This window comes from Chroicocephalus ridibundus, chromosome 3 (assembly GCF_963924245.1).
Source record: "Chroicocephalus ridibundus chromosome 3, bChrRid1.1, whole genome shotgun sequence".
In the NCBI taxonomy this organism is placed as follows: Eukaryota; Metazoa; Chordata; class Aves; order Charadriiformes; family Laridae; genus Chroicocephalus; species Chroicocephalus ridibundus.
In genome coordinates, this window is record NC_086286.1 from 121,192,016 (window position 1) to 121,207,701 (window position 15,686).

The following is a 15,686-nucleotide window of genomic DNA, read 5'->3' on the forward strand; positions in this document are numbered from 1 at the left end:
GAGGTGTCCAAGGCCAGGCTGGATGGGGCTTGGAGCAGCCTGGTCTAGGGGGAGGTGTCCCTGCCCATGGCAGGGGGGTTGGAACTGGGTGATCTTTAAGGTCCCTTCCAACCCGAACCATTCTATGATTCCATGATTTATATACACAGTAGTTTATGAGGAAACAGTATTTTTCACCTATTTTAGGTACGCTTGTCAGAAGTAGTTGTAGCTCTTGCTTTTGATTTGTCAGAAGTAGTTGTAGCTCTTGCTTTTGAATTTGTCATCTCACATCATGGAGGCACAGAGCAATACATAGATAGATTTTCTTACTGAAAACACGGATTAGGACAGCAGATTATACATTGTGTTGCGCAGTGAAACTCGAGGTACCTGTCGGTGGCCCGCTGGAGACCTGCCGCTGCTGCCGGTGCCTGGGGGCACCACCGGCGGGTCCCGCTGCCCGGTTCCGCCGCCTGCCCCGCGCCCGGGACCGCCCCAGCGCGCTTGCACAACACCCCGGCCCGCCCCCGCCCCAGCTCAGCGGGAACAGTCGGACGGGGATGGGGGGGAACCGGTGGCAAGACCCCCGGGGAAGTGCTCCGCCGGGCACCACCGGGCGGGGACCCCGCTAGGGCGAACCCTGCCCGGGGGAGGGCAGCAGCCCCTCCGCACGGCAGGGAGCGGGATGCGGACGGGCGGCCCCGGTCGCCCCTCAGCCGCCGCGGGCTCCGGGCGGGCGGCCCCTCCCCGGCCTCCCCGCCCCTGCCCCGCATTGGCTGCGGGCGGCTGACGGGCAGCGGGGGCGGCCCCTGCCAGCCGGCGGCGGAGGGGAATGCCCGCACTGGGGGTCCGGCCGCGCCGAGCCCAGCCGCGCCGAGGGGTGCCGAGCCCAGCCGCGCCGCGCCAGTGCCGCCATGGGGGTGGAGATCGAGACCATCTCTCCGGGAGACGGTACGGCACCGTGGGAGGAGCAGCCCTGCGGTACCGGGGGGCGGGGGTGCCCGGGTCCCACCGGCGACCCGAGCCGGCGGGTGTCGCACGGAGCTCCGAGGCTGGGGGGAGCCGCCGTCCCCGCCACCGAGCAGAGGAGGGAGCGCGGGGTCCCGCTGCGGGGAGGCGGCGGGGGGCGGGAGGGAAGGCGCCGCCGCCCCCGCACCCCCAGCCCTGGTGCGGGAGAGGGGGAGCGGGGCGAGGCGGTCGCCCGGCGTCCCGGCGGCGGCGGGGGAAGCCGGCGGCTCCCCGGGCGGCAGCGCCGCGGCTGCCGGCGGAGGCAGGGGCGGCCAGGGGGGGCTAGGGGTTTTTCTCTGGCATCCGCTGACAGCTGCACAAACCGGCCGGGCGGTCGGCGGGGAGAGCGCCCTGCCGAAAACTTTCCCCGGTTCCTCGCCGGGGGCCACCGGACATTTGTGTCAGCATCCCTGCCGGCGGCCCGCCTGCATCCTCCCGGTTAAACCTGTGATGCTGGCGAGGGCTGAGGTGCAGCCCGGGTGGCGATAACCTCTGCCTGGCGCAGGTTCTCCTTTCCAGAGCCAATTCGTGGCGTTCTGCTCTTCTGTGGCGTTGTAATATCATTTCATAAGATTTTTGGGGTTTGGGTTTTTTTGTTTTTTTTTAAAAGGACGTCATTTTTAACATACAGCCATGCGTATGTATATAATAGGCCAGATTCATCCTTGGCTGATACACAACCATAAAGCATTTGTTTGAGTCGATCTCAGCTTAACTTTCTTGGCCCAGTATCTTTTCTTTCTTTGTGTATGCTTTTAAATTGGCTTTTCCCTCTGTGCTGTTTAGCTCTGGGGATCAAATTCTTCTCTTGGTTGCACAGATGTAAAAGCAGAATACTTATGTAGGTATAAGTAATGTTGCTGGGTTGAGAGTGGAAAGAAGGGTGGAACTCAACCTCATAATAGTACTTTCTAGCTATTGAATATATCAAGGCTGTCTTTGTAAGCAATATGCTATTCCAAATAAGGTTATATGGATTAGTTCTTTTGGTTGCAAGTCTTAATCAAAATCAGCTGACTTTAAACACTGTCTTAAAACCACAGCTAGTCAGTGGTCTTGAGAATCTCTGCTTTTAATTCAGCTTTGATGTGGATTTATGTAGCTTCATTGACTTTGCTGGTGTTATACTCACACAGCAGAATATGTGTTAGAAAGGTCTGATACTCCTTTTCTCAGATCTCTGTGTCATAGTGCATCATTTGAATAATACCTATTTTACCAAGGGTAGGATTCATATTGCATAACTTTTCTCAGGTTAGGTGGCTAGTCTAAAGCAGTCTTCTAGGTTTTTTTCTGTAGTCATCTCCAGAGAATAATTCATCTCTCCTCTCTCTGGATAGGCTGGGTTTCTCTCAAAGCACTGCTAATTCTCTACTGTCAATAGGGGAAGCCCAGGAGACTGCATATGACAGTTGTCCATGGTTTAGATGGCTAAAGTTAAACGAGATGAAACTCACTTTGGGGTTACAGTTGTGCCCTGACTGCATACCTATTGTACTGCGCTCTGTGCAACCCACAGCTAGAGATATTGCAGCCAAATACAAGCTGATGAACAAGGCTGTTCAGATGATGCATGGAAGCACCATCTTCTTGATTTCATGTTACAAATCTTGCTTCATCATATTAGCCTGTCCTCTTGCCATTTACTACTCGTGGTGGTTTTGGCATCTAAGTACATAGCTTATGTGTCACTTGATGTTTTATACCCGGCGATGCACCCTGTAATGCATAAATTATCATGTTAATTCAGACTAAAGAGGCCAGAAAGCCAACTAAGATATGAGCCTCAGTTTCTATCTGAATCCTCGGTTTCTAGCTTTCTGACAAGGATGTTCCTTAATAATTGGTCTCATTCATATTTTTAAGTTCTTCTGAGCCTGGGCCCTCCTTGGCCAACCTTACTTGAGAAATCAAGGTTAGCTGTTTTAATACGCCGTTGGCATCTAATTGAACCTGGAAAATCTTTCCCTAGCTTTTAGTGCCTTTGGCAGTACCTAGAACAGGTAAAATGGAAATGGTAATTTTGTTTTTCTGTGGCAAGAAAACAACTCAAGCTTTCCTTTCAGAATGAAAATTTTTAGGAGGCTCTTATGAGAACTCAGTGTATTGCTGCTTTACTGTTGCCCAATGCTACAAAATTAAACTGCCTTTGTGTGTGAAAATTTGTTTTTCAAACCCTCCCCAGCTCATTAGAGCTGTCTTGAGTGAAAGGCATTAGAAATGTGAATACAAATGGAATTTTTTCACAATGTCAAACTAAGACTTTATTTGAAAAATTACAACAAAAGCATTCTGGGAATTTTAAGGTTATAATCCATGTAGTTTTGACAGTCCTTTTGCATTTACAGAATGTAAATCCATATACAATGCCCACATATATAGGGAAAATTACATAAGGAAAATATTATCTGGTCTAAAAACTAAATAGGAGCTGAGGTGGGACCTTCTACCCTAAACCACACTCATTGCTGCCTTGCATATTAGTGATTTTATAAAGCATAGTCAATACAAATCTCAATCTGGCATTTTCCTCTTAAAGGATAAACCTGCCTAGCCACACAGATTAATCAGAGAAAATAAAAGAATAACCTTTTATAATTTTAACAGGACGGACATTTCCAAAGAAGGGTCAGACGTGTGTGGTGCACTACACAGGTAAGGCATGTTCTGAGTATTCTCTTGATACCAACTGCCTTGTGTTCAAGAGTGATTTGCCATTTCAAATAAGTTTGTTGTATTTTTTGCTTTGTTCTGTCACTCGTAATCCATTTTGTTATATTGTAATCCCAAATATTTTACTTTGAGCTAGCAGTTCTAGCTACAGTATCTAGATGTGCAGGCTAGTAGATGCCAAGTGTAGCATTCAATGGTGAGAGGTTAACAGATGAAGCTGTGACCTGATTCTTTAAGCCATTATCCTAGCCAGTGAAATCAACCATGAAACAGTGAAAATGCTGGGTTCATATTTTTCCAGACTCTGATCTTGATACAGATAATTAATGATTGTATATATCTTAAAAGCATGTGTCTATGTACTGGCAGTAAAATTCATTCCAGATTGAAGAGATCAATACAAGGTCTATTTAACACCTGCTTTATGGACTCGTGTGAATCTTAACTGGTGAGTTACTTAATGGAGCTGTTTATGCTGCACCTTTGCACAGAGGGAAAATGTCCTTTAAATCAGTTTGTAACATTATGTTTTGTATACAGTTATGTAAATTGTCAAAAGCATGCAAAAACCTCTGCAGTCCGAGTCCCCAGCTGGGAAGTTCACATCCAGAGCTAGCATTTTATGTGTCTTTTCCTTAAGAAGGCAAAACGTAGGTGATGTGGGGATTGACAGCTACTGATCTGGGCCTAGACCTGTGAGGTAATGTTTTCCTCTGGCGTTCAGTATTACAGGAAATTTCTCACTGGTAACTGTTGCTTTTTTTCAGTTTTGTACTCGCTTCTGTAGTTTACAGCTGGAGCAAGGTGGGAACATTTTCCAGTAAATATAACTAATGAAGTAAACCTATTTCTGTTTTCAAGAAGCTTTTTGATAGAGTTTAAATAATACCAATATTCGGAAGGTTATACAGGAGTTAGAGCACTGGCTTGGGATATAGGATGTCTGGGTTTAACCTCCTATACATTTGTACGTTCAGAGGATTTTGATCGGATGAGGATTTCTAGTTTGAATTAAAAGTTAAACACATGGGTCTCCCATGCCAGTCTCAGCTCTTACAGACGCTCCTCTGTAACTTAGATCTGAAAATAGATGTTTTCAAACTATTTTTGTGAAGATGCTGAAAGATATGTTTCTGTTCCGGTACAAACTTCAAAAGTTTTTATGAAATAAGATTGTCACCTCCCACCCCCGGTTAGTTTGAGATAAATTTAAATGTCAGAACTGAAATAGGCAGAAAAATTTGAGGCTGGTGGCTCCCACAAAGCACAATTTTGCTGGATAATTTCAGAGAGAGTGTGAATGGTAAATGTGGGAAGATAACAAGATGCTGCATACTCTTACTGATATTAGATACCATCTTAGATGAGGCTATCATAAGCTGGCTTTGACATAGAAGACTTTATGAAAACTCATTAAATCAATCATCTCCAGCGTAAACTGTGCTTCCTCCATATATCTCGCCATTGGTGCTATGCAGCCTCTCTAACTTCCAGATTAGAACAGGTCTCAGAAAAAAGCCCATCGTCTCATTTCCAGTGCTGTTGCAATGTTGCAGCAGTCTTTGGTGGTAATATTTTTAAAGGAAGCCCATGGTTAGGGGATAAAGTGTTTTGTTCGAGTGGTCTGTAAAGCATGTGGGGAAGATAACATATGAATGTCAAGTTTTAATTTAAAACTGTTTTATCTGAATACAATATAACTCCTTTGTATACTGATGCAATTCCGGATATGCCTGGGATTCATCTTGAAATGGTCTCTGTCTTATTTACATGATCTCATTAGACCTTGCCGTACTCAATGCTACGAGTCCTGCTTTAGGAAGCGGGTAACTAAGTTACAGAGATGTCCACAGAGATAACCAGAACGTCTGCCTTGTAATCTAAAATGAGAGTTAGGAAAAATTAAGACGCCTAGGTGCAAGGAAATGATCCAGAAATCCTGCTTTCTAGAGCTGCTTAACATCGGGACCATGTAAAGCTCACAAGTTGTCTCCATGTTCAGCCTATGTGTCACTCTGGAGCTAGGCACAGATACCTGTAGGGAGGCATTGTGGTCTGGGAAGTGAGGCAACCATGCACTGACTGGACCCCACCGAGATCTAGAGATCGTTTGGATCCCAAGAGGAACCTGACCTCACTGGAGTCCTCTGAGCACAGCTTTGAATCCAGTGTCAAGCGTAGCAGAGATGGCCGCGTTCAGTCAAAAACACGGCCTGTGGGAGCCGACTTTATGTATAATGACTGAACAGTTGTTTTGGACATGGCAAACCTACGCTCCATTGCCTTTTACAACAGAAGAGGGTTGTAGCTCTGTTTGCCACATCCTTAACTGCAACCATTACATTCTTGGGGTGGAAGAAGCTGAAATTTCCTGCTCCCTCCAGTTTAGCTTGGGACATTCAGCAGTGAAGAATGCAAGAGCCATGGGCAAGAGAAGGAGCAGGCAAGAGGGTGAGTACTTAGTTCAGGCACTCATGCAGGAGTATTGATGGAGTTGTATTCCAGTCCCTGTCTTCAGGGATTAATTTTATACTTTTTTTTTTTCTTTAATCCAGTGGTTTTCCCATATGGTGGTGCGTAGTCTTGACAGCTTGGTAGGCCATGGAACTTCTTGCAGTGGCCCTTCTGCTCTCATGCCAATGCACACACTGTGTGGCGATAACAGCTCCTTGGCACAAACATGGTTGGTTCCGTGATTTCCTGAAGAGCTAGGGGTTTTGTGCATGCATAGAAAAATCATTGCCTGTCCACTAATTATTCATGTCTCAAGAGTTTTCAGCAAGGAGGAGGAGGAGACTAGAAGGGGCTGCCAGAGGAAGTTAGGAATTTTTAAGGAGACTCAAACGAGGAGTTGGCTGCAGGCTCTGTTTTGTCTTACTTCTTCATCTTGCCCTCTCTCTCCACGAGTCTCACAGATGTGCATTTACAATGTGATGGGGAGTGATGGCAGAGAGCGTGGACAGGAGGGGACTGCTGGGACTACAGGAGTAAGAGGCCTGTAGCTTGCTTTAAAGCATCTTTGGGAAAAAGGTTTTTAGGAGCAAGCTGTTTGCATGAGTTATCCTGGCAGTCCATGCAGAAGAAGTACAGAGAGGACCAAGGGCTGGTACCCTAGATATTTGTCAGAACTTTATAGAGTCCTTTCCGCTCATCCTCCAGAATCTTATGATTCATGCATCACCAAGGTAGGGATTTGGCAGGGTAGTTTTCTAGTCTGACGACCCTACGTGTTCCAGAGAAGTGGGAGGTGAGAACTGGAATCTCCTCAAGATGAAGGAGAGCTGTGATTGAGTTTTACACTTCTGCTGTCAGAGCTCCAGCTATTAGGCTGTTACAAGTGGCAGTTTTGCCTCTTTCTCTCCTTGTTCGACTAAATGCATAATCTCAGGAGCAGACTTTGTGGTCTGATCCTCAAATGTGTTGTGATGCTTTAATGGCCAGACCTAAGTTCCAGTGGCAGCAGGAGTTAAGGTGCAAGCTCACTAGGGAACGGCTTAGAACGTTCTCGTGGTTTAAGCAAATAATTTTTTTTTTTTTTCTCCTAAGGAGTAGTTCTTGGCTGCTTTACGATTAGAGCAGGATTTTTGGATTACCCTTCAGAAGTACCTAATTGCCCTTTCTGACTACATAAGATGCCTTAGTGCCTAACTTTGGTACTGTAAATAACCTGCTAATTTTTCAGCTTTGCACAGCCTGAGTTAAGTACACAAACAGATGTTCAAGATCATTGCAGAAGATTAGATAGGAGGACTGTGATAGAACATGAAACCAAATCCCAATCTTAGTATATCATGGAAGAATGTGGTCAGATTCCCGTATGTTTTATCTTTGTTAAGAAATATAACAAATATAGTAATTTCTTCTTCTCGTCCAGCTTCTATGTTGTGTCTCAGAAGTTAACTGACTCAATAATAAAGTAATGGGACAAATAGATAAGGTAGTGCATTGGCACCAAAATGCATTTCCAGCAGCAATGGTTTATGTCATGTTTTTGTCAGAGATTTCATTGAGCAAGCTTCTGAAAGCCTTTGGCAATCTGCTTACTCCGTCTGTTTTCCATCTGCAAAATGATAGTTGTAGTTTGTCTGCCTCGTGTAGATAGATTGCAGGCAGTCGGGGATATGAACTGCCTCCGTCTTCGTGCCTAACGTAATGGCGTCCTAATCTTGATTGGGTCTTCAGGTTACGTTGTAATACTGACAGTAATACAAGTAAACAAATTACAGTGTCATTAGTCCTGGAGTGTATCAAGAGAATTGAGGCATTTTCTGCAGTTTTGTTTCCTGCGATTTAAATTTGTTGACTCTGGGAATTAGCAGTGCAGGATTTTCAAAGATCTATGAAAGTGATACAGAGCGTGACTTTCAGTTAAAATGCCCCTAAACAAATCCTTTGCTGAGGTTGTGAATGCTCTGTCTAGAGAGTGTGGGTTAAAACCTGCACTCTGGGAAGCTGAGTCCCATTCCTGGCCCTCCTGCTGGATGATGGTGTGCCCTCAAACAAATTTTGTGTACGCTGGTCCCAAATCTGCTCTTAATGAGAAGGCAGCTTTTTTTCCAAGTTATTTGCAGCTGAAATTCTCTTGTGTTGTACCATGTAGCTTGTCGCGGAGCTGGATTCTTGACTTCTTCATCCTGTAAATCTGTGATAATAATACAATTACCTTTTTTAAGGAACTGATGATGTTCAGTATTTGTAGTGTGCTGGGACAGACTTGTTTGAGTGAGACTATGAAGGCACATTAAATCATTAATTACTTATTAAACTGGACTTCTATAGGAGAAGATTTTCCATAGACTTTTTAGGCAAGGGTAATGCCCACAAAATTGCACCAAATATGGATAGGATAGGATAGGATAGGATAATTTCACTTGTAAGGGACCTACAGTGGTCATCTCACCCATCTGCCTGACCACCTCAGGGCTGACCGAAAGTTAAAGCATGTTGTTAAGGGTGTTGCCCAAATGCCTCTTAAACGCTGACAGGCTTGAGGCATCGACCACCTCTCCAGGAAGCCTGTTCAGTGTTTCACCACCCGCTTGGTAAAGAAATGTTTCCTGATGTCAAGTCTTGAACCTCCCCTGATGCAGCTTTGAACCTGTCACTGGATCCCAGGGAGAAGAGCTCAGCACCTCCCTCTCCACTTCAGTATTTCAATACTAAGAAGTTGATTTTTAATTTATTTTTTTTAAAATGCTTTAAGTGAAATTCCCTATTGAAATAAATGAATACTGCTCCATTTATTTCAGCTGAGCTGTACAAATTCATTCCGTTTTAGGAAGCAGGCCTTTATTTAAAGCAGAACAAATGATTAATCTGAGGACAAACTTGTATCATCTTCTTTTCCTGTATATTACCAAAATTACTTTATATTATTTCTTTAGCTTTGGCAGCAGTGTAATGGTGAGAGTTATGGTGGTGTCTGTGAAGTTGAAAGCTTTTTTTTTTTTTTACATTTTTTTATAACAAAAGCATACTGCATAGATGCAGATTAACAGCAATTTATAGAATATGCTTGATTTATCATTATTTAAAAAAGGCATTTTCCATTTAACACAATGCAAATATAATGCAATTCCCTTGAAATAACTCTTGCCAAAAAGAGAACAGATCTGCCTATTTTTCTTGGATCAAAATCAACTGAGTCTTAAGCGTATGCAGTAATAGCCAGAGGTTTGTCTATACTGACATACTCCCCAAAAGACTAATGTAAATTCAGAATAATTTTGCAGATTGTCATATATTTATCTATGAGCCTCAGTATCTGCACGACTGGATGTGCGTTAGCTTTGTGTGAAAGCAGTTTGTGCCAGGTGAGTACAGGAATACGGTATTTCTCTGGTCCCGCTTTCAGAAACATCTATACCATTTCAGTGGGAGCTGGGCATGTGTGTCTGAGAGGAAAATTGAACTAACTAAGGAATTTAATCAAAATTCTTTGTCTCCAGGAAACTGTCTAGCTGAGTTTGGAAGAGGATAGTGAACACTGCAATTAGAATTATCATTAATAAGAATTTTATTGTAACAGACATTATAATTGAGTCTTGAATCATAGCCAGCTAAATCTTGCTTACCTAGAAAGAACTTAATTGTTTTATGGAGCATGTTCCCAAGATACGTTATACCAGGAGAGTGTGATGTCTGTCCATCTTTTGGGGCCTGACAATTTTCTGTATTATTTTACTTAAAGTAATCGCTTCAAATTGCCCTGGTTTGAAAGGATGAAAGCCTTTTACTTCTCCAGAGGTCTTGGTGGCAGCTAAGCACTGACAAGCATCCTTTTTCTTTGGTGAATCATAACTGCAAAAAGTAGTTTTAATTCTCAGTGAATAACGTTGTATTTTGTTGCCCCTCAGAAACGATTTGCAAGTCTTAAAATTCTCACAATAAATAAGCAAACATGAGATTTTTACTCCTTTTAATGTAGATTGGTTACCTCTGGAAACATTTTAGCGACTTCAGCCTGATGGCGATCACAGTCCAGAAGCCAAAAAGATTTCTCCTATGCGTTTTGCTGCCAGCTTAGTGTCGGATTTCAGGTATATCACTTGCTCTTTCATTTTTTGAATTTGACAGGAAAGGGGGCTGTGCCTCTCAAAATTATCATGAAATTAATGTTTGTGAGGACCGTGAGACTCGCTGTAAGAAGAGGTTACTGACGTGAAAAAATAATTTGATGAATAAAAAAGGTTCAGAGATTTGTAAGAAAAAACGTAGCAGCTTCAGCGGCTGAATTAGTGAGTCTAAATTGAAAATACCAGATTGTTGCCTGATGGAAAAGGATCAGCGTAATAAACTGTAGCCTCAAGTTTCCCAGTTGCTCCTCCTTTGCACTGAAAGCTGCGTTGCTGTGTACTGTGCCCATCGGTTTTACTGAAATTACCTGTGGTATTAGATGCTATTTAATGTGGGTAAGTGAAACAGAAAGGAGTTTGAATTATCCAACAGCGTTCTTATTGGCAATCTCAGCTGAGAAGTGATGGTTTGACAAAGAATTGGAAGTCTCTCCCCTTAAAAGTGGTCCCTGTGGCATTGAGGTGTTATTTGGACAGCTAATATGCTTTGTGCAAAGAAAGGGAAGACTTCAGGGTTGCCTGTCTTATATTCATTTAGGAAAAAGACAGGATGAGGTTTTTTTCTTGCAGAGTAAAGAAGATTATAAAGAGATTTCTTCAGGATAACGTACACGGCCACTTTCTTCTTTGACAGAGACTTCTCTGTCAGCATGAAACATGCTGAATGATTTGGTGACTGCTAGCTTCGATTTTGGAGCACCTGCTAACCTCTACAGGATTTCCTTTCATGGAGGGATTGTAGCATCATGCTCCCTTCCTATTGTGCATAGAAATGAAACTGCTAGCAAATAATTAAACCACCTACTCCTACCTCACAAAAACCTTGAAGAAGTGGATTTCAAGATATTAAAAAAAAAAAAAAAAAGTTCACAAAGCAGATTATCTAAAGACCCAGAGAACTAATAGCCTCCGTTCATCAAGTTTTTAAAAGCTCAGAACTGGTCCAAAATACTGCCATCTTTTAATAAATTAGATTCTCATTTTCAAACAAAATATTTTTGCTGGGTTCTCTTTGCACTTATTTCCAATTATCCCAGTGTGCCACTCTGCCTACTTACAGCTCATACATATAGTTAACGACTATGACCCAAAAGGTTTACATCAATTCTTGATCATTAGAATTCCAGGTCCTCACAAGAATTACATTATTTTCTAATAATTTATGCCCCAAGAAATCAAAGAATTGCTGAAACAACTGTTGGAACTGGGGCTGACTTGTGCAGTGAATAGTATTTGTTAGTGTAAAATGTACAAATAATTACTACATCAGCTAAATGAGAAACTCTATCAGCTGGCACCAGTTATAAGCTTGTCTCCCTTTATTGGCAAAATAGAACTGACATCACTATATTTACCTAATTAAGAAGTCTAAATTGAGAGCTTAGTTACCTCAGGCTACCTAAATAGTTAGCCTTTGGATGCACCTCTTTCTCCATTGATTAGATAAAGAGCTTAATTATGGTTCCTAAGCCAGGCAACTTAGCCAGGCAGGGTTTGCGGAAGGGGTAATATTTTCTTACTTAGACAACATGTGGTGTCATCTCTCTGCAGCGGGTACATGGCAGCCACAGTTCAGGTGTGTGGCATAAGCCATTGCTGTGTGGCCAGAGATCTCCGCAGGCTTGTGATCCTCAGAGCTCAGTGGGTTGGTCCTAGTGCTGCAGTGATGTGCGTGGGATATCCTGGGGGGACCATTGCCAAGGAGCTCATGCGGTGCCCGTCTTTTGGCGCTGGTAAGCGATTGAACGGGCGGCCTCGGAGGAAACATACTGCTGCGGGAAGCAGCGATTCGGCGCTGGCATGAGTTCTGCTGAGTCTTGCTGAACCAGCGCCAGGGGGCTGCTCGGGGGCTTTATATTGAAAGCGACATCTCTCAGTTGAGATATATTATTTAGCATTAGTTACTCAAGGGCATTGTAAATCTTAATTTTATTTTTTTTTCTCCCAAGACTGTTGGCTGCAGAAGTCCGTACTCCCTTGTACAGCATTTGGTGCGAGGGATCTTAAATGTAACCATGGTGTCATCAGACAGAGCCAGTGGATCTTTGTAGGTGGGACAGCAGCAGATCCATGCAATCAGGCAGTGTGGGTCTTTATGTCCCATCCAACATCCTGCATCTTCTAAAAGTCTGTTAACACAGTGGTTGTGAGGCACATTTGATTTCTATCTCTCCCTGTCTCTGCTTACGGTATCCCAAGTCTGATTTCCACTTCCAGATCTTTTGCATTTAATCCTGCATGGTTAGTGGTTCTTAGTTGTCTCTTGCTGCTCTAAATCACTCCCCTTTGCACATTTAATGATGCGACTACCTTGATTTAGCAAGATTGTCTTCTTTTATTCTGTTCTCAGTGACAAATTGAAGACTTTTGGTTCGGTAAGGGTGTTTTCCTCCTGGGCAGAGGAAAAGACCTAACACTTAAGTAGTTCATTCTCCAATCTATGATTGCTACAAACAGTGCACTCCCTGATGCATTGATTCTGTCTAGTTTTAAATGACCAAAGTGATAATGCTATTTTGCTACTTCCAAACCCATTGAAGTTGCTGCTGTTGCAACTTTAAAAGTAGCAGCTTTCTGTTAAAATTCTTTACCCTGTGTTAGGAAAAAAACCCAACACCACAACAAGAACAAACTACAAAAAAACCCAAGTGGTTGTTTGGAAATTACACTATAATGCGATATAGGTACTGTAGTTATGGGAACTTACATTTTCATTCTCCTCTGTGGATAAATTTCTGTTTATGCTATAAGCAGGAGTTTCCAGGAAGAGAGGAGGGCCTTGTACTTTTGGAGGTGAAATCTAGCCATATCTAGAGCACATAAAATAAAATAGAAGATGAGTCACACAGCAGACAAGTTCCTGAGGCATCGCCATGAAGTGTTGCCATTTCCAGACTGGAATGTACAATTTTCAGCCTGAAGAACTGAAGTAAATTTTGTTATTGTGAAAGCTGTAATTTTGGTGGAAAAGCGTTTCCCACAAATTTTATTTTGAAGGTTGAGGATCTGAGGCTGAAATTCACAGGCTAGCTGCCAGCACTTATATCACAGAATCACAGAATGGTTTGGGTTGGAAAGTACCTTTAAAGATCATCTAGTTCCGCTCCCCTGCCACGGACAGGAATACTTTCCACTAGATCAGGTTGCTCAAAGGCCCGTCCAACCTGACCTTGAACACTTCCAACGATGGGGCATCCACAACTTCTCTGGGCAGCCTGTTCCAATGTCTCACAACCCTCATCATAAAGAGTTTCTCCTCATATGCAATCTAAACTTACCATCTTCCAGCTTAAAACCGTTTCCCCTTGTCCTGTCACTACAGCCCTTGGGAAGAGGTTTCTCTCCATCTTTCTTATAAGCCCCCTTTATATATTGAAAGGCTGCAATAAGGTCTTCCCAGAGCCTTCTCTTCTCCAGGCTGAACAACCCCAACTCTCTCAGCCTTTCTTCAAAGGAGAGGTGTTCCATCCCTCTGATCATTTTTGTGGCTCTCCTCTGGACCCGCTCTGACAGGTCTATGTCTGTCTTGTACTGGGGACCCCAGAGCTGGATGCAGTACTCCATCCAGGTGGGAGTCTCATGAGAGCAGAGTAGAGAGGGAGAATCACCTCCCTCAACCTGCTGGCCACACTTCTTTTTATGTAGCCCAGAGTACCATTGGCTTTTGGGGCTGCAAGCACATGTTGTCAGCTCATGTTTAATTTTTCATCCACCAGTATCTTCAAGTCCTCTGCAGGGCTGCTCTCATTCCATTCATTCCCCAGTCTGTTGATATGGGGGATTGCCCTGACCCAGGTGCAGGACCTCACACTTGGCCTTGTTGAACTTCTTGGGGTTCACGTGGGCCTCGACCCTGTCAAGGTCCCTCCAGCTGGCATCCCTTCCCTCACGTGAATCAACTGCATCACTCAGCTTGGTATCATCTGCAAACTTGTTGAGGATGCGGTCAATCCCACTGTCTATGTCAGTAAAGATAGTGAACAGTACCGATCCCAATATGGACCCTTGAGGGACACCGCTTGTTATTGCTCTCCATTTGGACATTGAGCCATTGACTGCAACTCTTTGGATATGGCCATCTGGATTCAGCCAATTCCTTATCTATCAAATAATCCATCCATCAAATCCATACCGCTCCAATTTAGCGACAAGGATGTTGCATGGGACCGTGTCAAAGGCCTTACAGAAGTCAAGATATATGATATCAGTTGCTCTCCCCTTATCCATCATAGAAGGCCATCAGGTTAGTCTGAGCTGAAGTATTGTATATTAACCACAGTTTGTGGCAGTGCTTAAAGTTGTGATTCTGAATTTTACAGCTCAGCCTTATGTTCAGTTGTGATCTGAATTAGTCTCACAGGGTTTCTGCCCATTTTTGTTGTAAGGCAAATTTATTTTTTCTTATTAGGAAGTTATTCTGTCTGACCCTGCTGTAACCCTTTCTTGTCTTTCTTGCTTGGAAGTTATACTACATGATGGTCACCCTACTGCACACGTGCAGCCACATTAGGAGCATCCAGCCATAGTTTGCAGTACCTCTGTACCTGACCACTAGCCAAGCACACTTAAATTACAGAGTAAAAGCAGAATTAGGCGTAATTTTCTCTCATTCTGAAACTGTTGTGCTTTTTTCTGGAGGAAGTTGGAATGTTAATCATAAAGACTGACAATGGGGGAGAAGTCTTCTTCAATGACATCTGTCATTCATGGAGAGGAACAATCTTTTCTGCAGTGTCATGCTGAACCACGTGACCTTGGCTTGGGCTTTAGATGGCTCTCTGGAAGCGTCTCTCTCCACTGACGAGAGCAGGAGATGCTCTTCTGTCACACTGCCTGTGTGACTATCTCCCCACACCCTCCGTGTCCCACAGTGGCCAGCTGGCAACAACTCTGGAAAAGCTACAACTGCGTCTGTCCCACCCTGCCAGGGGAGTTTCTGGAGCGCACAGACAGCTCCATCAATAGCTTTCGTTTTATGATCTGCTCTGAACTTTGTTCTGCTGTCATTTGCACCTTGTCTTCAGCTGAAGAAATAGCAGGGACAGGTTCACAGCTCTTAGGTCAGTCAGCAGTGGTTCTGCAGAGCACAGCTGAGGGCTATCATCTGTCGTGGGTTGAGCCCGTTTTGTCATGTCCTACCTTTTCCAGGCTGGAACTCAAAAGTCATGACCTTTGATATCTGAACAGTGGGGGCTTCCAGAGCCTGTAACTATAAGAAGAGGTGTTGAAAGCACATTGGATCAAGATGGAAATGCCTCATTAAAAAATGGTTCTTACCTGTGCCATTAAGACTTGTTCTATGCGAAACCCATTTATATAGCTCATCTCCTTTACAACATTTATTCAGATTCCTGGCTGGGAGTGTAGGAGTTTTAAACGCTTATGAGTCAAATGCAAATTCAGGGTTGATACAATCACGAAGAACTGCCATCATTAATCTCCTGTGGA

At 43.8% G+C, this 15,686-nt stretch overlaps 1 protein-coding gene across 1 annotated transcript in view; it reads left to right on the forward strand.

The window, feature by feature from the left end:
• The first annotated feature begins 563 nt into the window (after window positions 1-563).
• FKBP1B (FKBP prolyl isomerase 1B) overlaps window positions 564-15,686 on the forward strand; it is a 46,521-nt gene continuing 31,398 nt past the window's right edge. Inside the window, exons 1-2 of the mRNA XM_063330575.1 lie at window positions 564-933; window positions 3,598-3,645. Of these exons, the coding sequence (XP_063186645.1) occupies window positions 897-933; window positions 3,598-3,645 (85 nt within the window). The 5' untranslated portion in view covers window positions 564-896. The remainder of the gene's footprint in view (window positions 934-3,597; window positions 3,646-15,686) is intronic.